Source organism: Balaenoptera acutorostrata, chromosome 1, assembly GCF_949987535.1.
Source record: "Balaenoptera acutorostrata chromosome 1, mBalAcu1.1, whole genome shotgun sequence".
In the NCBI taxonomy this organism is placed as follows: domain Eukaryota; kingdom Metazoa; phylum Chordata; class Mammalia; order Artiodactyla; family Balaenopteridae; genus Balaenoptera; species Balaenoptera acutorostrata.
The window spans coordinates 40723756-40750027 of record NC_080064.1 but is presented as its reverse complement, the minus strand read 5'-3'; the positions used below and the strand labels follow the sequence as shown (position 1 = coordinate 40750027).

Below are 26272 nucleotides of genomic sequence, written 5' to 3'. Positions count from 1 at the left end.
AAGACAAGCACTATCTTTTATACTCTCTCAAAAGCTTTCTTTACCCAGCTGAGAGGTTTCTCTCCATGGAAGGTATATTTTCTCCAAAATAAACCTGAAGTGGATCAAAAGGCTTTTTTTTTTTTTTTTTTTGATTCCTACTCTTCCCACAAGTGAAAAAAGTTCCTTTGTTACTTAAAATATCTGCACCAGATCGTGCCATGCCGTCTCTTAGCGCAAGTGCTTATTATTGTGGCTAATTTGGTCACGTATGTTTGAAGGAGAACAATGCCTCAGAAATTTTTAAAAGCAAAACAGCAATCTGAAGCGTTTCTCGTAATGAGATGTAAATTGCCAACATCATAGTGGAGCCTACTAAAATTTGCAATGAAGTGTTTTTTCTCCTTTTTAAATTAAAAGCACTAGAGGCCCTCCCTCCTCTCCCCAAAGAAACCACATGCTTTTTGTTCCTTTTCTCTCTGATTCTGTAATACTGAACACCCTGCTTTACTGATTGATTCATTCCTTCATTCATCTGCCATTTTCTGAGCCTGTGTCAGAGCCTCTGTTCTATGCCTGCCTCAGTGCCAGTCTCTCCAGAGGCATTATCAGGTGGCTATTGGCAAGTCCCCATTTTGCAGGTAGGAAAGCTGAGGCTCAGAGAGGTGAGGTGGCGTGTCTCAGGTCACGCAACTTGGATCCACACCCAGGTCTCCTGACACCCTCCTTCCAAGATGAGCCTTTGGTTGGTCTCTCCTCCTTGCTGAGGCACCAGGTACCTTCTGTATACGATGCCAGAGGAGGCAGTTGAGGAGGGCGGTGCAGAGGGGTGGGATAGGGAGGGTGGGAGGGAGACGCGAGAGGGAGGGGATATGGGGGTATATGTATACGTATAGCTGATTCACTTTGTTATGCAGCAGAAACTAACACACCATTGTAAAGCAATTATACTCCAATAAAGTTGTTAAAAAAAAAAAAAAATCCCTGGCAGCCACCAGGTATTTTAAACAGTGCTGATCGGGTACGTTAGGAAATAGTGTTTCTTGAGAGCCAGAAGATCCCAGTACGATAGCCTCAGTATTTGACAAAACTCCGTTGGTCCCTGAGGAGACCAGCACAGGGGGGCATAGCGCGGGTGTGCTGCGGAGCGCAGGCACGTGCTCTGGGCTGGGCACTTGAGGCAAAAGAAGACCAGCAGCGCCCTGGCTCCCAGGGACTAGCGGTGACTAACTGAGCCCCCAGTATGACCCTCGTGCGGGGGAGGGGCAGTGGGGGAGAGCCACTGTTTACTGAGCACCTGCTTCGTGCCCGAGTCTGGATTAATCATTTCATACGTAACAACTCGTTTAATCTTCAGTCTGGCCAAGTCGCTGTTGTCATCCCTCCTTTCAGATGAGGCAGCAGAGTCAGAAGGGTTAAGTAATTACTGATGTGTAAAATTGCCTGTGGAGGGTTGAATTGGAACCAGGCATGGTGTGGAGCCCTGGTCTCTGACATAAAAGGACGCAGTCTCTGCCTGCCCTCAGGCCTCACGGTCTAGTGGGGGGCAGGCATAGAAACAAATGAGTGCATCTGATTATCATCGGGGGAGGGGAGCGTCCAGAGGACCTGGTTAGGCCACTTTGGAACGGAGCCTAGGAAGAGGGGACCAGCGAGAGTGCAGCCAGAGAGGTGACCTTCTGCTCTCAGCCCTTGCTCCTTCTGACGCCCCTCACGTGCCCCCCTGTAGCCATCTGAACTGTCCGTTCCCTTGGCTAGATGTTTCCAGTTTCTGTTGTACAGCCCTAGCTTCTACTTTCACGGCTGCAAACAGGTTTCAGATATTTGGGAACAGCTTCCCTCCCACCCACCCCGACCACCGCCCCCAAGCACCTCCACTCAGCAGCAGGGCTTTATTTCAGAATCTCTGCTCCAGCCCACTGAAGTCTCCTTCTTACCCACAACTTTCTCTCCCCTCTCATGTTATGAAGAATTTACTGAGAGCCTGCAACGTGCCAGGCTAGATGCCAGGATTGCCAAGAGAGTAAAACCTTGCCCTTGAAGAGCTTAACAGTTTGATGTGGATGACAGATTGGTCGATGTTTGCAAGTACAACTTGCTGGAAGTATTTACAGTTTAGAGACCCCCTACTTGGTAGTGATCAGAGCAAGGCCTCACGAAGGAGACATCTAAGCTCTGTTCTGCAGTCTGACCAGGGGCTTGGCAGGCAGATGAGGTGGCGTTCAAGGCCAAAACAATAGCACGTCCAAAGGCTCAGAGGCTTGGGACGACACAGCATCTGGGGGATGTGAGCAGTGTCAGGGAAGAGCAGGAATTGAGCGCCAGAGGTAGAGAGGAGGCTGGTGATTCTGGGCCTTCAGGAGGCTATCTATGGTGTGCACCTTAATTTTGAGGGTAATAGGAGCCTAAGCCAGGAAGGACCTGGTCGTGAGTAGATCTCTTTAGCAGCCGTTGTGGAGGTGGATGGGAGAGAACTAGACTGAAAGTCAGAGCTGAGTTGGATTCGATCTCTTCTCCAACACCTTCCTCTCATAGAAGGAAAAGGAGGCTCCAGAGGAGGGAGGCTATCTTGCCAAAGATTTACCTGTGCTCCAGTGGCTGCATGGACCACCCCCTCTCAGCCCATTCCTTTTTCATGTTGCTGAATGTCAGAGCAGGAAGAGACCTCAGATGCCAACTTGGCCAGGCCCTTTTGGGGAAACTGAAGTAATTACTTCTTCCCTGATCTAAGAAAAGATCAAATGCTCCACTTGAGTTTGCTTCTATCTCAGAAATACAACCGAGATCTTACACAGAGAGAAGATACAGTTTGGCATCTGCTTCTGAAACTTTAGAATTATTAATTCATTCTTGTAATTCTTTTATTCATTTAACAAACATTCAGAGAGCACCTCCTCATTCCAGGTGCTGGGGACAAAGAAGAATAAGCCTTAGGCCCAGCTCTTGAGTAGGTCACGCAGAATTGGGAGATGCACTCCCAAGATGAGCCCTCCTTTTTTGTCAAAGCTGTGCTGCTCCCCAACTATGCTGCATTCAGCTTTGTGTGTTCAAACTTAAATATTGGAGACTGCAGAGATCTGTCTTGCAGATGACAGCTGCCAGCAACTCAGGAGTGATATTCTTGTTCTGGGAAGCCCTGTCCTGAGGAATTTTTGTAACAAAATCACCGATACCTTCCCGACCACCAGCCAAAGCAAGGGCGTGGCAATTGAACATAGAATTGCAGCCAGATTGTTGGTGAGGGCTTTAGTACACAAAGAGCTCTGTCCCAAGTGGCCCACATGGTAAGGATAAGGGAAGGTTGGACCCTGAAACCCATTGGTTACTTAAGTTATATGCACAGACCTGGGGACTGGCTTTGGCAGTAGCTGAACTTCTGATCCCATTAAACCCTGAAGTATTTGCATAGGGAGAATTTCCAGGATGCTAAACACTCCGTTGGCCTTTGGAGTTGCTCTTCTGCAAAAGTTAATCTAGTCATTTGGCCTTATTTACTCATTTTCATCCTGTTTCTATGCCCTTTGGTAATCAAGACACAATAGGTGATTTGAAAAATAGTCCATCATTTTTAAAAGCTAATGGAGAAGGAAATATCCCCCTTAGAAACCACCACCATTTATCCAGCTGCCTTTCCCAGTTTAAACCGTACATAATTTGTGTTCATTGCATTAAAATAAAACTCAGGATAGCTGCTGGTTCAGGCAATCAGGGGCTTAATCTGTATTGTATTTTAATTTCTTGGTTGAAATGCTCCTGCCTAGATACTAGGTCTTGGGAGGGGGAGGCCTTTGCATTTCTCCCCCTGCTTTCCTATCTTCTGCTGTGGCCTACTTCACATAGGCTGCAGAGATGGGGTTTTGGCAAATACACAATTTGCATACTGGAGTCATTGCCACCCGGTCTCCACCCCAGTCTTAACGGGACCTCTTTCCTCTGCAGGAAGTTGAGTCCCCTGTGTTTTCATTCAGACAGTGACACCCTAGAAGACTGCTTCTCATTCATGCTTAACTAGCTTCTCGTCCATTCTTGTCTTCCAGTTTTCTACCTTTTCCCCTGTGACAGTCATACCTCATATTATTTTCAAGCTTGGGTTTAAGTGTAGTCCAATGGACAAAAATAAGCCAACATATTTTTTGTGTGCCGCTATGTGCTGATAGATGCCTAGTTAAAATATTTGCCTTTTCTTTTCCTTGGAGTTCTAGACAGATCTCTTTTCTTAACTGCCTAGGTCCCGCCATTGACTTGGAAAAAGTAAAGTCAGAATGTCTCGAGCCCGAGCCGGAGTTACGGAGCACTTTCAGTGAGGAAGCAAATACGTCGTCCTATTACCCCGCTCCTGCACCTGTCATGGACAAGTATATCCTAGACAATGGCAAGGTAGTGTTTCAAGCTCACTATCCATTCCCTGCAAGTGTTGGTTAGTCAGTGTGAAGATGGAGAGTATGGTGGGAGCTTCCCGAGACACAGCTTGACCAGTTGGCCTCCTGGCCTAGCCCTGAGTGACTGCTTCCAGAATCCAAGTGTTATAACTAGTGGAGCTTTACTAGGACTTCTTCTTTTTCTCTTCCTTTTCCTTTTTTTCTTTTTTTTTTGCTAAATATTGGGCCAAAGCAACTGTAAAACTAACCTGACATTTAAAAATAGCTTATTAGTGAGAATGTATTTTAAAATGATAATTCAATGAAACCAGATGCATAACATTTATAAGGTGATCTAGAAATATCTGATTTACAGATATGGATACGACTCAATATTTATCCATTCACTGTTTACAAAGTACCTATGTGTTCTAAGCCCCGCCCTAAATGGCAGGGATACATGGGACTTCCCTGGCGGTCCAGTGGTTAAGACTTCGCCTTCCAGTGGGTACGGGTTCAGTCCCTGGTTGGGGAGCTAAGATCCCACATGCCTCGTGACCAAAGAACCAAAACATAAAACAGAAGCAAAATTGTAACAAATTCAGTAAAGACTTTGAAAATGGTCCACGTCAAAAAAAAAAAAAAATCTTTAATAAATAAATAAATAAAATGTCAGGGATACAGAGGTGAATGGGACATGCCCCTTACCCCTAAGCTGCTTTCAAGTCGTACATTCAGCGTGGTTAGCCCACAGTCCTAGGACCACATATAACTCCTCAGATTTTTTTGTAAGACTCTTGAAAAAATGTTATGAAAGAAAACATAAGCAATATTAGTAGTTATATTAGTACAGGGGTGAAAAGTAATGGAATAGCCTTTGGAAGTCTTAAAGTCACATGATGATATAGTAGCAGGGCAGGGAGAAGACTTCTAATATTCTTCCAACATCCAAATGAATTCGTCTTGGAGGAAATATATTGGATCCCTTTGTCTAGGCACTAGTCAGATGCAGTTTTACTGTAATATTCTCTGCTACCATGGCATACATTACAGACATCACCTCTCCTTCTCCCCAGAGACTCATCTGTGTCTGTCTGTTTTTCTTGCCTTATGCTTCAAAAGGTCTCTGTTTATCCAGTATTGTTCCCCAGTGGGTTGATGAGAAAGAAAAGGTTGTTTTATTTGGGTTTGTCCAGATATATCCCTGCAGCTGGCCAGACTGAGCCAAAGCAAATAGCCAAAGCTAAGGAAATGAAACTTGTTAGTCTTTCGGGCTCTCTTGGATATGCTGCCCTCATCTCCAAGGAGCACTTCCTCCCCTCCAGAGGGCCAAACCATAGGCCCATTCTGCCTTGCCTTGCTGCAGCCAGCAAGCTTTAAGAGTCTGCTTTGCAGGTGAGAGGTGGCATGACAGAGTGGAAGTAGGCAGCCCGGAGCCTGAGTTTAAGCTTAGCTCTATCTTTGTCCTACCTGTGTGACTCTGAGTGGGGTTTCCCTTCTCTGGGCCTCAGCGTCTCTTGTCTGTGCCAGGTGGGATCAGATTGATGCTCTCAATAGTCATTAACAATGACTCAAACCGTGTGTCTAAGTTTGGTGAACCTTTCCCAACTGAAGATAAAGAAAAGACTATTCTGTCTTTGTTGACTTCTTTTTAGTCATGATCACGTTGTGGAATGACTACAGACTTTTTCTTAAAGTAGCTTCTAAGAGAAACCTGTTTCTCTCTTGCTTTGAAGACCGACGGACAGTTTCTGAGCATTAGGAGGGTCTCTTTTGCAAAGGATCGTTTTTCCTCCAGGAAAATGGGTCTCTCAAAGGTCATTTAATTTTTTCACTCTCGAGTTGCACAACAAATCTTTAAAGTGCCAGATTTCCTTTTTCATCGATTATTGCCAACACTTTGCTATAAAACTAACCTGGCTTCGGTTTGCAGCTAATTGGCAATCAGAGAAATTTATTAAGGGAGAGGAAGGAAGCAGACTTACTGGAAACGGATGGCAGCTTCCTAGAACAGCAGTCCCCACATCCCAGAAGCAGCCATCATTGTTCTTGGCTCTGCAGTCATTTCTGACCCTTCCTTCTTTCTGCCTGAATCTCTGTGCTGCCTAGAGCATGGGAATGGGATCCATTTCCTAGCAAGAAACTGGTTTTGTCCTACAAAACATTTCACAAGGACATTTTTTTGATCAAATCCCATCCTACTAGATGCCATACTTTTAATAACCTCCCTTGAAAGCATAAGGCTAACATTTTGGTCAAATGGGGCTTTATGTGAATAGGGCTTGCCATGAAAGCTACTTTCTGATTTTGCTAAAGTGCATTGCTTTTCTTTGCCTTAAGATATTTTATTTCAAAAACTCGTTGAATCATAAAGCTGCAAAGACCATTAAAGTTTAAATAGTCTAATTTATACATGGGATAGATGGGGAAATACATCCAGAGAAGGGGCTTGTCTCTAGTTCTACAACAGATCAGAGGCAGGCAGGCAGGAGCTAGAAGCCGGATCACCTGGCTTCCAGGTCAGTGCTCTTTCCAGTCTGTTCTGCATCCCTGAAAATGGGACATTGCTCCAGATGACCCTGAGCTTTGTTGACCTCAGGAGCCCTTGTCCCAAATGCCCCAACATATACCTGTGATTGGTCTTACCCAGGGCCACTTCTCTCTGTGCTGTAAAATTGGCCTTGTATTCGAATGCATGTCAGAAAATATTTTCTTCTCCAAGGAACAGCAGCTCATCAGAACTGAAAGCCAGTGACACTGAGACATATTAAATATGCGCATCAGTTTCTTACTGCTTTGTGTTCAGACTAGTCCTGATCACTTTGTAGGAGGCAAAAGAGGCAAAGCCTTGACCTCTCCCCACGGAGACGTGGGGCTGAATCAGGTAGTGAAGCCTCTTAGTAGGCTAGAAATTCAGAAGGGGTAGAACTTAGCCCTGGAGGAGTGAAGGAGGTTTTCCTGCACTGGGGACTGGGGCTTGAAAGATTAGCAGGCTTAAGAAGACATAAGGGAAGGCATTCATCCCTGGGTGGGGGGAGAGGCATGAGCAGAGACGTGGATGGGGGAAAGAAGGCAAAGGAAGTAACAGTTTCTGGTTGTGTGCTGTCCTCCTGACGTTTGACTCATGTTATCTCACTGAATCCTCAAAACAGCTCTATGAATTAGGTGGTGATCTGCCTCTGGTACAGCTGAGAAAAGTAAGGTTCAGAGAGGTCAAGTGACTAACCCAAGACACCCAGCTTGTGGGTGGAAGGGCCAGGATTCACACAGGGCTGGAGACTCCAGAGCCCATCCTCTTTCTGTTACCTACCACACACTGGAAGTAGGAGGAAATGAGTGAGTTTGGGGGCATCATTGAGTGATGAACATAGTACAATTAGCAGGTTGAATGGAAACAGGATTCTAGAGGACCTTTAACGCCGCCTGAGGAGGTTGGATTTGAGGTAACAGGAAACAGGGAGCCATTCAAGATTCCAGAGGGTTAACATAAAAACACAGAGTTGAAAGACTGCGGAAGTCATCTAGTCAAAGAAGGAAAGCTATGTTTTAGGTAATTAATCTGGCAGTGTTTACAGCGTGGGTTGGAGCGGGCAGGGGCTGGAGGCAGGAAGGCCAGCCCGTGGCTTTTCTCCAGGTTTCCCTGACTGCAGTGGCCGCTGGCCAGGGCAGTGGCCGGGCAGGTAGAGAGGAAGACTCAAGAGGAAAGCCATCTGAATACTGATCTGCTTTGTTTCCACCCCCATGAGCACCACTGTGACACTGGTGGCAGCAGGAAGGCCGGGAGAGCATGGGCTGCAGGGTCATAGGATTTGATTCCAGAACGTACTGATAGTATGTCTTAGGAAAACTAATGAGTCCTTCTGAATCTCTGTTCCTGTCTGTAAAGTAGGAATAATTATTTCTACCTATTTCCATCTCTTAAGGTCATTATGAGGATTAACTAAATTGAGAGTACCATACCTAGTTCACTATAGGTACTGAAAAAATATTAGTGTCCCCTGTCTCTTGTAGAACATTGGCTAAGATAACTGCCATCTCTCTTTTAAGAACAGTAAATTAAAAGGTTATAGGAAAGCAAGGCTCAGGATAGAAAAGAGCAGAGATCTTTGGAAAACTGAAGTTGTCCTCCATCTCCAGGCTTTCTGATTCTGCATTTAACGTAACTCACATCCCTTGTTTTCCCCTATCTCAGGAAGCTTGCGTGGGTAGCCCCAGAGAGTCACCCAGAGAGGTGACTTGGGGTCCAGCAGGGAGCAGCAGGGAACTTGTCCCCAGTATGCCTGATCCGGCACACAGACTGCCCACCTGCAGTTCAGACTGCAGAGAAAAGGCCAGACTTGACCTTGGGTCTGTGTTGCCCAGCCAGCCCCAGGCAGCACATCTCACTCCAGGGTTACTTATCTTCCTGAGTCGTATGAACAGATTTGCAGCACCAAATTTTGTGACACAGGAAGGCCAGGTGGATCTGGTTATCTGATATCGTGCCTGCAGAGGTCTGAATGATCTTTTGAGCAAAAGGAAGTGAAGTTAGATATGGCAGGTAGATTGGTTACTTGCTGACATTCGTGGGTGGGCTGTGTTAGTGTCACTGGCTGACCTGTCTGCCCATCTGTGCGTGCCCACCTTGCTTTCCAAGCCAACCTTCGGTAGAAAGATCTCCAAACATCTCTGAACTATGGGTCCTGCTGGTCTGCCATCAGTCTGGGTGTGCGTGCCGTCTGTCAGACCAGACTCTCCTGAGACGCCTCCTGACCGTGCGAGGTCGATGACCTACAGTCTTTCTGAAGACAGGGACCTTGGCAGGGACTTTCCATTCCCCTCAGAAAGTTTAACTCATCAGTGGCTTCCTCTCCTCCGTCCCCACAGAGGCCATTTCCACCCTCCGTAGACTCAGCAGAAACACAGCATAAATAGCAATGTCAAAGTCAAAATTTAATTTTTTTAATGATTAATGTTAGCAAATGGTCTTCAAGTTGTTAAAAGAGCCAGAAAGGAAAAAAAAAAAACTTCTCAAACCTCATTGCTAGATCATTCTGGGACTTCTGCATTTAATGACTCTGCACTGAAACTTTCTGAGTGCTTCCCTTATAGAGAGCATAAGATTGTGTTTTGTTCTGTGTGCCGTCAGAATCAGAGCAGAGACACAGTGGTGGTGCTTAATTTGTTAAAATCATAGGTGTTCTCAGCCAGAAGGAATTCAGCTGAAATCCAACTCTCCCAGTTCAGTTCATGGGAAACTGAAGCCAGAGACAGAAAGGGCTTGCACAGACACACTCCGTTAGCGGCAGAGCCTGGACGGTTTCCCTCCTCACTCCACCTGCTGTGGTTGTCACACCTAGGGATTACCTAGGAAGCTTTAAACCATCCTGACAACGAGGCCCCGCCCAGATGAAATAAATCCACTCTGCAAGTTCGGAGTTGAGTGACTTTCAGCAAGCAGCTGTACCTTTCTCAACCTGGTTTTTCCACCTGAAATGAAAAGAGTGTCCCAATGCCTTCCTTCCAGGGTTGCTGTGGAGATTTTGAGATAGTGGATATAAAGCAGTGGAATGAGGCCTGGCACGTTACAGGTATTCAGTAAACGATCATTTCCCTTAAAGAAAGGTAATTAGTATTTCTGGAACAAGTCCCTTGCAGTTGTGCAGCAGTGTCTTAAAGGACAAGAAAAATTTCCAGCTACCATCCTGCCCGACTGAGCAGGTGCTTGCTTGTGTTCTTGTCCCTTTCAGGTCCATCTGGGAAGCGGGATTTGGGTTGATGAGGAGAGATGGCACCAGCTACAAGTAACCCAAGGAGATTCCAAGTACACAAAGAACCTGGCAGTCATGATTTGGGGGACAGATGTTCTGAAGAACAGAAGCGTCACAGGAGTTGCCACAAAAAAAAAGAAAGATGCTGTCCCTAAGCCGCCCCTCTCGCCTCACAAACTAAGCATCGTCAGAGGTGGGTCCCGCCCTGGAAACGCAGTGGCTGAGACACCGCCCTTTGCTCTGTCAGGAACGTATCGGGCACATTTCCGTTCAACAGACACCCGCTGAAGCTTCCCCGTGCCAGGCCCCGGGCTGGGCACGGGGACACAGGAGCAGATATGGACCTGGTCCCCGAAGAGCTCACATTTAACAGGGCAAATGAGCTGTGGACACAAGCACAGTTCAAGGAGCTAGCATGCGAGAGGGACAGAGCGGGGTTCTCAGGAGGGGAGGAAACCCCTAGCCAGAAAATCAGGGAAGGGTTCCTGGGAAGGGGGGGGGTCACTGGATTGGGCCTTGAAGGATCCATCAGACATGGAGACGCAGATGTGTAAAGAGAGGTACTCGGGAGGCAGAAGCATCTGGAAGAAAGGCGTCGGGTTGGGAAAGGAGCGCTGCTGTGTAGAGAGCCTGAAGGTGGAGGCTAGGGGACCAGTTCTGGGGGGTCCTAGCATCATGCCTGGAGCACTTAGTGAGGTGAAGACCAGCTGAGGGTCACTGGATTCAGCTTTTCTGGGATTTGGGAGGGGTTGGAGGGAAGGCAGAGAGACAGGGAGTCGTTTGTAAAGATAGGCCACTGGCCAGGACTCTGATTTTCCTTCCCTCCTGCCTTCCTTTCTTCCTTCCTCCCCTCTCTTCCCTCTTCCTTCTTTCTTTCCTCTATCTCTCCCACCCACTCTCCATCCATTCACGAAGCTTTTATTCTTTGCCAGGCTCTCTACTCGGTATGGAGGACACAAAGGGGGGTACGACACAGTCTCCATCTGCAGGGTGCTCACAGTCACATGGGGAAGGCGAACACAAGAGCAGCTAGTTGCGGTACAGATAATACAGATTATAGACACAGGCAGGAAAGTACATGGGAGCAGAGAGAATATAGTAATTGCTAATTATTCTGAGCGCTTACTACGTTTCAGGTTCTGTTTTTTTTATGATTCTGTGTTAAAAATTCTTTGACATATATTAACTCATTTAATCTTCATAACACATAACACTCCTTCTGTTGGCTGCCAATATTATCCCTGTTTTAGTTGCAGAAACTGGACACAGAGATGTTAAGTAACTTGCCCAGATCGCACAGCTTTAGGGGTAGAGCCAGGAGTCCGAGCCAGGAGGGCTGGCTCCAGAAACTGTGCTCCTAACCACTAGTCTCTAAGTGTCCAACTGCCATGTTTTGATGAAGAAAGTAAGACTCAGTCAGCATGTACATTTTGAACAGGCCATGTGCCAGGTTCTGGGGCAGACAGCAGGTATGTCCAGGAACAAATCAGATCATTTCAGGTACTGATGAAAGGCCGTGAAGCCTCATCGAGTGATACAGTAGCTGTGTTGCCTGGGGGGCATGGAGAAGACCTGCCTAAAGCGGTGCATTCAAGCTGGGAACTGGATGTAGAGGTCAGCCCTGTGCAGGTCTGCGGGGTGGTGAAGCAGGCAGAAAAGAGCGGGTTCAAAGGCCTGCATGCTCAAGGGATGAAGCAGCCCCGGGGCGCTGCAGAGTCATGAGCGAGGGGACACTGAGATCAGGCCGGTGGGCGAGAGGCGGTCTTTTAGGGCCATGAAGGCCACAGTAAGCGGCTTGGATTTACTCTACTTGCAGGAGAAAGGTAAGGGAGGTCTTCAGTGGGAGTGACCAGATGGGAGGTCAGTTAGGGGGCTGATGCAGTGGCCTCGGGGAGGGATGATGGTGCCACGGACTGAGGTTAGAGCAGTGGAAACGGAGAAAAGTGGCCAGGTTTACAGTGGAAACGGAGAAAAGTGGCCAGGTTTACGGTGGAAACGGAGAAAAGTGGCCAGGTTTACGGTGGAAACGGAGAAAAGTGGCCAGGTTTAGGGTGGAAACAGAGAAAAGTGGCCAGGTTGACGGTGGAAACGGAGAAAAGTGGCCAGGTTGACGGTGGAAACGGAGAAAAGTGGCCAGGTTGACGGTGGAAACGGAGAAAAGTGGCCAGGTTGACGGTGGAAACGGAGAAAAGTGGCCAGGTTGACGGTGGAAACGGAGAAAAGTGGCCAGGTTGACGGTGGAAACGGAGAAAAGTGGCCAGGTTGACGGTGGAAACGGAGAAAAGTGGCCAGGTTTAGCATGTATTTTGGAGGTTGAGGTGTAAGGACACAGAGAGATTAGGTGACCAGCCAGAAGTCACAGCTACAGGGTTTCAGAGCCTGGATTTAAACCCACCCCCGCTGACTCTGGTCTGGGGCTTGTTCCGTAGCACAGCTGCCCCCGTTGCTGGCCGATTCATGATTACCTGATTTAGGCAGACACTTATTTTTAGACAAGCAGAGGTAACCTTTAGTCTGCCCACTGTCTGAAAAGGTGGAGCCTAATTTGGGAGGTCGCCCTGAGAAAGCGTCCTTCCTGGGGACACAGCCCTGCCTACCTGAGACGTGGCTGACCTCTAATTCTGTTACACTTGTTGGGCTGTGACTCAGCAGGTCCCAGGTGCCTTCCAGTGACCGGCTGCCCTACCGTTGTCACACCGTGGTATAAAATCATCTACTGTGCGTCTGCCTCAGGCACTGGTCTGACTGTGTCGGACTCACCTCCACGTCCTCCTTGCCTCTCGCACAGGTCCTGGCACACAGTAGGAGCTCAGTCACCGAGGGCTGAACAAATGCCACACTGAGACCTGCAAGCTGATCCCCTGACTGACTCTTCACACTGTTTCTTGTGAACTACTTTCCTTCCATGTCGCAGTGTCTTCAGCTGAACGCTCACCTCTTAAGACAGTTAAGAGGGTTGCTTGGATTATAGCTTGGAATAGTTACGTTTGAGGTGTGAAAAGAAGTTTCCATTCTTTGTTGACAAGTGAGCTGCCCCCGTGGAGCCGACATGACCTCATGATGGTCACATCATTGAAGCTCACGATTGTTCAGTGCTTTGCAGCTTGCAAGCCCCCTCCTGTCTGCTCCCAGTGCAGGGTGATGGAGAGTAGAAATTGGAACCAGGTATCGAAAGCCTGGGGTTGAGCCCCAACTCTGCTTTGGTTTAACTTTGAGCTCACCCTGGTTCTATTCTGTTTATTTTTGTTTCCCCAGGCCCAGCGCAGTGCCCGTACCGGGTAGATGCTTGGTGTGTCCATGTGTAAAGGCAGGATTCAGTCCTTGTCCTGGCTGCCCAGTGGACCTGTAGACATTTGTGTGTTCTTTGGACCCCATTCAGATGATGTCATTTGCAGCTAATCTGGCCCCCAATACTAAGGAACAATCTGGAAGAAAATAGCTGTGTGGCTTGGGGCTATTACAGGCTCACTGTCTTCAGACCCATAGGGCAGACCCTCCAAGTTTCCCTCACTGATCCACTCCTCCATTTTCTAAGCCCTTTTTAAACCTTCTCTACTCTTCCTGAACATGATAGGCCACACCTCTCTCTTTTTCAAACGATGACCATGTCTCTTCCTTCACAGAGCAAAGAAAAAGAAATCCCACAGCTTCGAACCACCCTATCTACAAACTTCACTGGATCCCCCAGTTCTTCTGCCTCTTGTTTCCTTCTCTTATTTGGGACTGGCCATTCCCTCCAACTGGATTGCAGCCCACCTACCTTCCTAAGCACCTTGTTCCTCCCACTCAACTGGGTCCTTCCCAGCACCATTTAAATATACTTTGATCACTCATTTCTTACAGAAGCAAACAAAACACTCCCTAGACGTCACTTCCATCACCCAGCTGCTGCCATGTCTCTCTGTTCCTTTTCACATCCAGGTTTCCTGAAAGAGTTGTCTGCATTCAGTGCCCATGTGCACCGGTAATGCCCCTGCCATCTGGCATCGGCTCCCAGCCCTCTACTTACTCTGTCCTTGCCAGGCTTCCCCGTGGCTCCTCCTTTTGCTCATCCAGGGCATGGCTCCACCTCCTCCCCAGCCGTTTGACCTGATCCCGCCTCCTTTACTGAGAAACCCTCCTGCAGGCTCAGGTCTCCTCCTGCCTGTGGCTTCTCATTCCCCCTGCGGGCTCCCCTCCCCCTGCCCTCGCCTCTGTCTCCAGCCCTCTTCTCTCTCACTCTGCAAAGCTGCCCTCCGCTGCTCTCACTCCCCATTGTCGCCATTGCCCTCGGCGTGCTCACGGCCCTGGGTTGAAATCCACACTCCTCATCTTGGCTGCTGCCTGGTGATCTGGCCTCTGGTGACTCCCCCGGCCTCATCTCACACCACACTTCCCGTTTCCACTGTGCTCTGACCACTGAGGCCTTCTCCCAGCCCCTTCCTGTTCCCACTGCCAGCAGTGCCCTTCCTCTGGTCTGCACATCCTGCCTCCTTGTCATTCGGAGAGGCCTTCCCCGACGGCCCGGGCTGACGAAGTAGCCTTTCCATTGCGCTCTATCACATCACCTTCCCTAAAGTCTCTGCAGAGCATTTCTTATTTACTTGTTTCTTTGCTTGATGATTGTCTTTTTCCCCACCTCCATTAGAACATCAGCTTTATGAGCATCTTGCTCAGGGCCAGCATATAGTCAGTGTTCAGTACATACTTGTTGAATCGGTGACTGATTCCCAAATGTGTATTTGACCTCAGTTCACACTTCCACGTTCCTGATCCATACATCCAGGTGCCCACTGGTCCTCTCCTCCCGGATGCCCACGTCACACTAGCACATCTGCACCACTCACTGCTCTCTCCTTTGCCTTCTCCCCAAAGCCTCTGCCCCTCTGTGTTCCCTGTCTTGATAAATGACACCACCTGCCAGGGACCCAGAGAGGCCTCATTCCTGACTCTTCCACGTGCCCGCTCTCCATCTGTTCTGCCCCCAAATACGTTTTAAACCGTCCACTTCTCTCCATACCCATCGCACCTCACGTAGTCCAGGCCACCTCACTTCTCCCCTGCCTGACTCCAGCACTGCCAGACTCCTCTCTCCATCTGTAACCAGAGTGATCTTTCAGAAACCCAGTATGATCCTGTTACCACCACCCCGTCACAGCCAGTCCCTGGTGCCCATTATTAAAGGGTAAGCTTCTTAACGTGTCGTAAAAGCGCCTTCATAATCTGGCCCCTGGCTCTAGCTCCAGCTTATTTTTCAGCAATATTCCCCTTGTTCACTAAGTTCTTAGCATAATGGACTGCTCTATTCCAACAAGCCTTGTCCCCTCTCACGTTAGGGAATTTGTAAATGCTATTCCTGGCACCTGGAACATAGATCAGACTGCCCACCCGACACGCATGCTGCTCTGCCAGGCTAGCTGCTACTCACCACCCAGGTGTGCTTAGGAGAACCGTCCTTCAGGAAGCCTTCCCTGACCTCTCAGGGTGGGGGGATCCTTCTGTTGTATGTCCCAGAGCACCCCGTGCCTACCTCTGTTCTCTTCTTGCTGTATCTTTGCCTCCCAGGTGCCGGGTCAAGCAACCCTTTAGAGCCCATAACTACTTGCCATGCCAGTGAGTGAGAAGGAAATCGACTTGCCCAAGGTCATACAACGCATTAGATCAGAGCTGAGCTGAACTGGGCTTTCAGGCTTCCCATTGTCTCCAGGGCTTTCTTGTCTTACCAAAATACAGTGTTGACTTGTTTTTTCTTTACTACAGCTAGGCAGGTTTGAAGTCTGTCTCCCATCCCACCATACACTCCCCATTTTTAGGCTAATTATTTGAGCTCTTCCAGATTGCGTTTGACTGGTTCATCCCATGCAAGCTGTCTGCTGGATTGAGATTGTTTGTATTTATCTTGTATGATTTTACCACATTTACTCGCATTTGCCATATCAAAATGACAAAAGCCTTGGTGCTCACAGGATTGGTGAGGATCTTCTGTCTTTGGTTTTAAAGGCACTCCTTACCGTGTAGCAGAGGGACGTGGTGAACGCTGACACTGCTTTAGAAGGATGACAGCAGGAGGGCTGGAGGAGAGTCTCGCTTTTAATGACAAGCTCCAGAATGACAGTTAAACCTTATTAAGGTCAAATGACCTTTTGCAGAGTGTCTGAGTTTTCAAATGAGCCACAGCGTTGAGTTCTGGTTAATTTTTATAACTTTTTTAATAGGACCCATTAGCGCTGTTATAAACCTTGTTAATTAAGCAGTAATCTCAAATGCTCCCTTGCAGAGGGAGACATTCCTGGCAGCTGCAGGTGATTAATATCTGGAGTCTAACGAAAGCCTTTTAATCAAGCTCAGGGACCGTTCAGTGCTCTTACCCTCAGGAAACGAGAATGATTGGGATTCTGTGGGCGCCTCAGAAAACCTTCCTCCATCTGTACCTTGCTCTTCCTGCCTTCTCTCCAGCTCATGCCGGGGCCTCTCAGGACCATCACACCCACTCCCCTGCCCTCTTCTCTCTCCTTTGCCTCTTTACCCACCCTATTACCTTCCAGAGAACTAGAGACCTAGAGCTGGAAGAATCTTCTTAGATGATTGGATTTGACATCCTGCTTTCAGAGAGTAAGACAGACCCAGAGAGGTTCCCACTCGAGGTGGCACAGCAACTAGGGTTAGAGCCAGATTCGAACCCCTGAACTTGGAAACAGTCCTCTGCATGGGGTGTCTTCCTCGTTTGGTTGAGCTTCCAGCAACGTCACTGCGAGTGTCGGCTTCCCCCTGGCCCTGGGCTGGGGAGGGAACCCCGTGTTTGGGTCTGTAGGTGAGACAGTGTGGTCACAGTTCTATGAGATTGTGATCAGGGCTTTGATAGAGAAAAACCCAGGCGAGTATGGAAGCACTGAGGGTATAGGCAGAATGGGGTCTCCCGACTCAACCTGGTAGGTTCCAAGCAGGTTGAATCTGGAAGAATGGGTGGGGTTTAGGCAGGTGAAGGATGAGACCAGGGTAATCGGTAATCTGGGAGGAGATGACTGAGCAAAGACTGATTTGTGGGATAGCCTGGAGTGGGGTGGGAAATGCAGGTGGCGTCAGCAGAGGTAGAACCTTCTCCTCTCATTCCCTGTGGAAAGGCCAACACAAGACAAAGTGCAGATTAGTCAGGTTGGAAGCAGCCAGGAAGTAGTGAAGGTCAACTAAAAGCTTTCAAAGGCTTCTCTGTGCAAACCCTGATCCGCAGGGAGGAGATGGTGCCCCAAAGAAAGAAGGCCTATAGCACATGCCCCTGCAGCCTGGACGGCAGCAGTAGGCAGGCTGGCCACGTGCCCAGGAAGGGCTCAGAGCGCAGGCCGCAGGGGATCGTGCTTGTGCTTACCTCCTCTCTGCAGGCCTCAGCCATGTCCCGTGTGAGTGGAGGGGTCAGCACAAGTTAGTCTCCATGGTCCCTCCTAGTGCCGATGTTCTGCATCACTAACAGGATTGCCTGCTGTGCACTGGCCTGGTAGACAAGACTTTGTTGATCCTGCATGGCAGTTCGTCAAGACCGGGCTGTCACTCCTGTTTTATAGGCCAGGAGGCTCAGGTTCAACCAAGTTAAAAATCTTGCCCACGATTACATACCCCAGTGGTGCCTTCCCCACCCACACCCCTAGTCCCCTTATGTCCACAATTATCATGTCCCCTCAGGTTTCCCAAGCAAAGCATTCATTCATTTATTCATTCATTCAACATACACTTACTTAATCTTGCCCCTGTGCCAGGCGCTGTGCTAGGCCCTGGGAACGAACAGTGGCATATTCATAACATAACTGTAGTAACCTCATACAGGTGCAGTGCTCCTTACAGTTTGAGGAAGGCTTGCAAAATGTTTGTTTCACATCCCTCATGGCAGCCTGAAAAAAGATCATGTGTGGTTTGTTATCCTTGTTTGTGAGGTGAGGAATCTAGGGCAATGATTCGCCTCAGGTCCCCATGCTAGGAAGTAGGCCAAAGCCCAGCTTCAGTCACGTCCTGTCTGAGGCTCACTCCCTGCTTCCTCACAGCAAATGGCAGAGTCAGTAAAAGTGGCCATCCTCAGCCTCCTTAGTAATCACCTCAGTGAGGTACCACTTCACGCCCGCCAGGTTGTCAGAACCTTAATAATGTGACACGGAGTGCTGTTGGAGATATGGGGCAGGCAGGCCTTGCACACACTGCTGTTAGGGGTGCCAGGCGGCACAACCATTGTGGAAAACAGTTTCCCAGGTATCACCTAGTAAAGTGTAGTATGCACACACCCTAACACTGGGCAGCCCGCACTGAGCATTTCCTGCATGTTTGCCCCAAGAGACACGGCTCAGGGTGCCTGTAACTGCAGAACATGGGAAACCATCCAAGTATCCATGGACAATAAAGTGGGTCAGCCGATTGCGGACTAGTCACACAGTAGAACACTACTCATCAGTGAAAGTGAATGACCTGCAGCTATACGTACACTTCAGCATGGGTGACTCTCAAAACTGGAATGTTGAATGAAAAAAAAAAGTCAGATGGATATACAGAGTATGGATACACTTGTAAAAAGTTAAAAATGGGAAAAGTAGACAACATGTTATTTAAGGATGTATGCATATGTGTTAACACGAAAAGAAAATCAAAAATTGAGGAGAGTGGTTACCTCTGGTGAGGACAAGGAGAGGATGGTATTGGGGAAGGGCATTTAGGGGCTTCAGAGGGACCAGTAATGGTGTCCTGTTAAGCAGGGGAGTGGACACATGGGTGTTGTATCATTATTTTTAAAGTATAAATTTACAGTGTATATCTACTTTGTGTTGAAAATTTTAAAATACAGCCATGCCAGATATGTGAATTGGTACTTTGGAAGTATGTCAGGAGGCACATTTTCCTTTCTCCCCTTTAAAGATATGCACTCGAATGTACCATTAATCCTTGGCCTTCTTGTTTCTTTTCCCTGTCTAGAGTGTTTGTACGACAGAATAGCACAAGAAACTGTGGATGAAACTGAAATTGCACAGAGACTCTCCAAAGTCAACAAGTACATCTGTGAAAAAATCATGGATATCAATAAATCCTGTAAAAATGAAGAACGAAGGGAAGCAAAATATAATTTGCAATAAACTTTGGATTTTTCATAAAGCCTCCTCGTTTTCCTTGCGTGGCGTGTGATTTGCGGGCGATGGTGGTGTCCAGTTCAGACCCCACCATGCATGGTGGTGTGTGGGCGGGGAGCCAGTAGGTTTCTGAGGTCAGCGCCTTGTTCTGAACTTGGACTTCCCACTCCAAAGAAGGCAGATGGATTTGCTGAGACTCAGGCAGCAACCTGGCGCCAGTGTTGTTCTGGGGATGGTGAAAGCGCTGTCTTTTCGGAGGGGGATAAAGTGTCTCTGAGTTGCCTATCACTTGGCCAAGAATTTGAGCTGATATTTTTACCATTCAAGGACTTCTATCTTTGTTCCTCTGTTTTGTTCTAGAATAAAGCTCCATTAATTCTTTGCTGTAGACAATCATTAGCCTCATTTATTTGAGGATGGATATTAAGTGTACAGTGGAGGTGACGAGTGTCCTCTGAGGGGCGGAACATTCAGGCTGAAGGAGAGAAAATTCATAAGGGATGTGGTTACTGTCTACAGATCTGAAGGGCTGTCTCGAAGCAGATTACTTTCTCTTACCTCAAAGGACAGATCTAGGACCTGTCACTCAAGGTGATCTGAGATTCAGCTTTCCTGATAATTTGAGTCAGTCTTTGTAAAGGAGTGTCGGGGGTGGTAATGTTAGATGTGGTTCAGGGTTACCTTCAGAAAGTCAGGGGCAACGTCACCTGGTGTCGGTTCGTTCATCCTATCTTGTATCTCAAATGATCTTTCAAGTTGCATAATTTTTATCTCGTTCAGTACCTGCGTCTCTAAAGTGCCTGGTGCCCAGTCAAGCAAACCACATTTGATCTTCCTGTTGATTAACACTTTCCTTTCTGTAATGCCTATGAAGTCAGCATAGTATGTTGGAAATGGCAAGGGTTTGGGGCTGAGGAGTTTGGGTTCCAAACCTGGCTCCACTGCTTGCTTTGGGCTTAGCGTAACCTCTTGAGTTTCAATTTTCTGTTCCGTAAAAAGGAGATAATATCTACTTTGCAGAGTTGCAACGTTGCAGAGTTGCTGTAAGTTATAGAGCACTATATATAAGTGCTCAATAAATGTTGGTAGTCATTATTTTCTTCATTTCTGGTTATTGGCTTTTAGGCATTGGTTGGAAAACTTTGGCCTCTGGTTTCTCTAATGGTTTATCCACTAAACCATTAGATTACTGGTGGTCTATTAGCGAAAGCTCAGGGTCACTAGGGTGAGTAGTGGAGGTGGCTACCTCTTTGAGGAATTTTATTTTAGTACATAAAATAATTCTTTGTAATCTGAAATATTATATGCTTGCTAATAGGATGTATAGGTATGAACTTCCTTTTATGGTATTTTCCCAGTTCTCCACAGACTAGCGGTGTGATCTTGGACTAATCACTTAACTTCTCAGAGTCCTTACCAGTACAATGAGGAAAATAATGCATACCTCACAGGCTATGTGGATAATTAAATAATAATAACAACAATAACAGATACTTAATATGTGCCAGGACTTTGCTAAGTGTACAACAATAACAGATACTTAATATGTGCCAGGACTTTTCTAAGTGTTTAACAAAAGTTAATTCATTAGGTAAGTAAAGTTTGTGACACTTAGTAGTGTTCAGTAAACTCTTGTTATTAAGATGTGTTAATGGCAGGGGAGCAGCTTGGGCATGAGTAGTGTGAACGCATGAGAGGCTGGGAAAAAGTATACATGATTTGAACTCATCCCATTTCCTTCCTAAGCATGGCGAAGATAACAATCACCCAGAGGCTCCATTTCCCTACAAAGGCTAATAAGATATGATACCTGCTTTATAGGTGCTTTTAGGTTGGAAGGGAAAATAGTCATCGAAATACCTGTTTAAAAAGGCTATGACATGTGAAAGTGCTTTGTGTAATGTGTGACACATACATCAGGGACAGAACAGGTTGTGAAAGATTGTGGGATCTGATTGTGACTTTACCGCTTCTGGGAAGGTCACTTGACCATTCTGGAGCTCGTTTCTTCTAAAGTGGAGATAATGATCCCTAAGTCAGGGTTATTGTGGAGAGTAATCCAGGTAATATCTGGGAAGAGAGCTCCGTAAGTCTCAAAGAGCCATGCAGATGTTTGTTAGCTGTCCTTAGCTTGCAAGGCAGAATGAAATCAAAAGTAGATGTGACAAGGAAGGACGTAAGAGCTGTTTCTGATGGGGAATCGGGGCAGGGGAGGGGGCAGGTGTTTTTACACCCGAGTTAGACTTTTTGAGCACCTGTTGTGTACCTGGTGCCCTGTGACCGTTACGTGAGGGCGGGGCCACCATTCTTACACCCGTACAAATGAGGAAAGGGGCTCAGAAAAAGCCAAGTAACTTCTTGGCCAAGGTCCCAGAGTTGTCAGCAGTGGAGCTGGGTCCGAATCCAGGTCTGTGCAAATTCTGTCCTTTTACCTCTTCCCTCGAAAGCTGAGTGGAATATTATGGTCTGGGCTGAGAATCTAGCCATGTAATCTCAGGGCATATTTAGGAGAGTCCCAACTTAAGTAATCAGTCAATGGAAATCGGTCTCATTATTTCAAGCCATTTGAAGGGATGGGGAATAATAGTACCGTTTATGAGGATCCGCAGTTTTATCACATTCAAATACATACACAAAACTCAAGTTCATTTTGTGTAGTAGGGAGTTTCCCAAACTTGCCCAGTCTTGCGAATTTGCTGAGGTACTTAAAATACAGATTCCTGGGCTTTGGTTTAGGGAGCTGGATTCGGTAGGGCTGGGATAGAGCTGGGAACATGTGTTTTAACACAAGTGCCAGTTTTGAATAACACCAGTCTAGTAGACAGCATTAGAAGTCCTGTTTTAACAAAGGGACAAGAGTGTTTCCTAAGTAAAAAGACATGCTCCTTCTAAAGTGCATGACAATATTTGAAATTGAGAATAAATGTCCTCTTAAGTAGCTGAGGATCTGCCCTAAAACCTTGTTTAGAGTTTCTCTTTCATGCTCACCAAATGCTGTTTAGTTGGACATGATGCAGAAGGTGACTTTCAGTGTAGGTGCCAATGATTTTCCCCTCATTTTTACACTTAGATTCTTTCTTTCGCTTCCTGCACAGGCCAGTGCGTTGTGGAGGACAAGACAGTCAATCCTGAATTGGCAGAGCCTGAAACGATGAGGTGTGGGCCCTGTTTACAGAAGCCCCGGCCACAAGTTCTCTGTTGCCGGACCAAACAGAAAGATGTAGCTTGTTTTTATTTTCTAGCTGAGGAAAGTGTGTTGTTAGTGACTGTTATGTGCCCATGGGTTTCTTAGATGCATTTCTAAATTGTGACCTTTTTGGTAATTATAAAGAAATGAAAACCACTTTATAGAAGTTTTTGGAAAAATAAGGGAAATGTTCCAAATTGCACAGCTGCAAGCATTGTGATGTATCTCTTCTAGTCCTTCATTTAAGAGCGTAAATGTGTATTTTACATACCTGTGGTCATAGCATATGATCAGGTTTGCATCCTTCCCTTTCTTTTTAACATACTTCCCTATTGCTCCATGAAATTTATAGCCATCAATTCAAACATCCCCCCGGTGAATGGACATCAAGCTACAGCTGGGTAAACCACCTGGTCGGCTGTGGGGCTGACCCACAGGGCTGCCAGCTCACGGAAGCCCTCTCTGCACTCTTGGGTCCAGCACGTAATTAAAGTGCCCCAGGGAGAGTGGCTAAATGGCTGCCAGTGTTAAAGGTGGTTTTCCTCTCTCCTCTCCTCTCCCCACGCCCACTCAGTCCTCACCTGTGTGTGCGCCTATCCTGTCTCTGACCTGCTCTGACCTCTTACACTGTGACCTTGGCCTTCAAACCTGCCTTTGGCCCTCCAGACACTCTGTGCTCATCCCACAGCGTGCAGTGCTCATGAGCTTTTCCCTGTGCCCTTCCTTGAATTTTTTGGTTGTTTATAAATTAAACATCTATGAAGATTTTTGTGTGCACAGTATTTTTTTTCCCCCTTTATATTTTCTATCAGTTTCTTAGGCTCGTTTTACCTGGGTCAAAAAGAGTACCACTTTTATCATTCTTGATACATATAATGGGCGTGACCGTGTTTTAATTATTTTGCCAACCTAACAGGTGAAAATTATTACCTCGTTACATTTTCTTTGATTACTTCTGAGACTGCACATCTCTCCAGAGTTTGGTTTCTTGTTTACACAAAATAAAAGCTTAACCTGTGAGCATTTCCAGCAGAATTCATTTCATTTTCTGTATATAGTTTTCTCTGGACCAATGTGTTTACCTTGGGCATATTTTTACTTTTACATCTGCAAATAGACATACCAACAGGTCTTTTCATCACTTCTGTTGAAGAGATTAATCAGTTTCTGCCAAACAGCTTCATAGGCTCATGAAACCTAAGGGTCAAAAGTGAAGTTCGAGGTCCTCCACTCAGATCTCCTCTCCACTGAAAGCAAATGCCTTTCCAGACCATGCTGGAATTCTTCCAGGCATGGAGAATTCATCTTCCTACCCAAGAGTCCCTCCAATTATTGTCATCACTGAGAAGTTCTTCTGCTGAGCTAAAAATCTGCTTCCCTGAGACTTCTGAGGTCACTCAAATTCTCTCCTCTAAGTCATGCAAAATGCTTCTGCTTATAGCCCTTTGCAGAGTTGAAGGTGGCAATCATGTCTCTTCACAGACTAATAAGTAGCTCAAATTCTGTTCTGCCATCTCTCACATGGGAGAGGCAGTGCAGGAAAGAGTGAGGACTCTGGATTTAGACAGCCCTGTGTTCAAATCTTGACTGCCACTTACTAGTATGTGACCTTGAAGAAGTTCTCAATCTCTCTTGGCTTTAGTTTTCTCATTTTAAAAGTGGGAATAGAATACCTATCTCACAGGGTTGTATATAGAGCTGTACAAGATAATATGAGTAAAGCACCTAGGCATTCAATATCTCTTAGTTCCCTAATCCTAAGAACTCTGACCATCCTGGTTGCTCTTTTATGGATACGCCACTAGAAGGTAGGGTTCAGGACTGGACACTGCGCTAGGTAGGGTCTGACCAGTACTAACTAGAGCAGGTTGTCATTTCTTGCTCCTGGATGGCATATCTCTATTAGAGTGCCCTAAACTTGAATTAGCATCTTTAGTGATAGAACTGTCTCACGTTGAGCTTATGGTCACCAGATACTGCCCTGCTCCCTTTTTTGGCTAACACAATACTTATCCCTTTAGTTCACTGTGTTGTAAGAGATTTTGATGACAGAGGAACTCACACCAAATTCAAATCCTGACTTATATTAGACTAGAGGAAATTGGGCAAGTTCCTAAATCTTCTAGCCCCAGTCACCTTGTCCGTTATGCAGTTGTTAATGTAACTACACTGACCCCCCGCGGTACCAGAGCTACAGCCCTCATTATCCCAGTTGTGGGCTGCAGTAAATGTGGTTGTTTTTTGTTCCCTTTTTCCTTCCCTTATTCACTTAAGCAGCTATTTATACCCCCCTCACCTCAATTGTGTGTTCTTAAATATATTTCTTAAACAAAATACCGGATTTTGCATGCATCCCAGTTCCATTTCATCTTATTGGTTTCGGCCCAACATTCCAGCTGGTTGAGATCTTCTTTTCCATTTGTGTTTAAAATACAAAACAAAATTTGAGGAAAGCCAAAGCCAAAAAAGAAATCGAGCCATAATCCCAAGAACCAAGCCCAGCAACACATTCACTCCTGGGAGCCCCTCCTGTCTGTCCAGGGAAGTACCTCTTTGTTCACGGCAGTTGGCCAGCCTCCCGTGATCCTGCCTTGTTCATTTAACATCATATGGCAAACATTTCCCCCTCTGCTGCCTGGTTTGTGCAGCTGCCATTTCAATGCCCTTCCTGACACTGGGTCATGATTACCTTCTTATCTCCTCACTGTACATTTTATCATCTCTAGTTTCTTGCTATTAGAGATAACGCTGTCATGATCATTTATAGTTGTTTGTGTCCTAAATTCCCAGGAGTGAGCTAATTAAAGGGCAAGAACATTTTTATAGTCTTTTCCATGTTGTTGCTATATCTGTGTTTGTTATATTAGCTCTCAAAAAGGTCAAGCCAGGTCTCAAGGTAGGTGGACATGCACGTGCCATTTCTGCACAACTTCACCAGTGTTTGGAATTTTTAAAGAAGGTTGGCAAATTAGCTTTCTCTACAAAAGTACTTTTTCAACTTCTTCCTATGTGAATTGTCGATTCATATGTTTGCATGTTTGAGATCCTCATGGAATTTTATTCTATGTTATATTCTTCCTCCCAGTTTTAATACATTTATTTATTTATTTATTTATTTTTGGCTGTGTTGGGTCTTCGTTTCTGTGCGAGGGCTTTCTCCAGTTGGCGGCGAGCGGGGGCCACTCTTCATCGCGGTGCGCAGGCCTCTCACTGTTGCGGCCTCTCCCGTTGAGGAGCACAGGCTCCAGACGCGCAGGCTCAGTAGTTGTGGCTCACGGGCCTAGTTGCTCCGCGGCATGTGGGATCCTCCCAGGCCAGGGCTCGAGCCCGTGTCCCCTGCATTGGCAGGCAGATTCTCAACCACTGCGCCACCAGGGAAGCCCCCTCCCAGTTTTATAGCATAGAAATATGATCTTTTGTATCTTCACCAAGTTATCAATAATAATGGTTAGGTCAGTGAAAAGAAAAGAACCGTGTGGTCCTCCACTAAAGACCCCACTTTTCTTTACCAGTTACTTTCTCTGAGCTGGATTATTCTCGTAACTCCTCCATCTAGATGTGATCAGGGAAGACCTCTAAGATGTAACATTTGAGCTTACGCCAGAAGGACGAGAATGGCCATGAGGAGATGATTTGTCTGTCGGTCCATCTCCCCCCCCATTCATCTTCAACGAGTTGAATATCTCTAGTCTGTGCCCACCACTCCAACAGGCATTGCTGGTTGGGTCCAACAGGGAGTCACACCTCAAGGGTGGTTCGAAACCCTGTGTTCTTTCCACCATTCCAGAATGCACTCTTTTGGCCATGTCCAATCTGGTACCCTGGGCACGTTTCCATTTCAGTAGCTAACGGGGAGAGAGATTCAGTATTCTAACCTCACCAACATCTGTATCCAGAAGTTCCCCCATGAGTAATTATGGA

General features: G+C 46.8%; 2 protein-coding genes across 3 annotated transcripts in view; both read left to right on the top strand.

Moving 5' to 3' along the window:
• The window catches only part of BEND5 (BEN domain containing 5), a 47590-nt gene extending 28420 nt beyond the window's left edge, over positions 1 to 19170 (top strand). For both annotated transcript variants that reach the window (XM_028163767.2, XM_007164489.2), the window contains exons 4-6: positions 4208 to 4356; positions 10067 to 10280; positions 19013 to 19170. In XM_028163767.2, coding sequence (XP_028019568.2) covers positions 4208 to 4356; positions 10067 to 10280; positions 19013 to 19170 — 521 coding nt within the window. The remainder of the gene's footprint in view (positions 1 to 4207; positions 4357 to 10066; positions 10281 to 19012) is intronic.
• Positions 1 to 26272, top strand: part of AGBL4 (AGBL carboxypeptidase 4) — a 1405329-nt gene that overhangs the window by 1182040 nt on the left and 197017 nt on the right. The window lies entirely within an intron of this gene.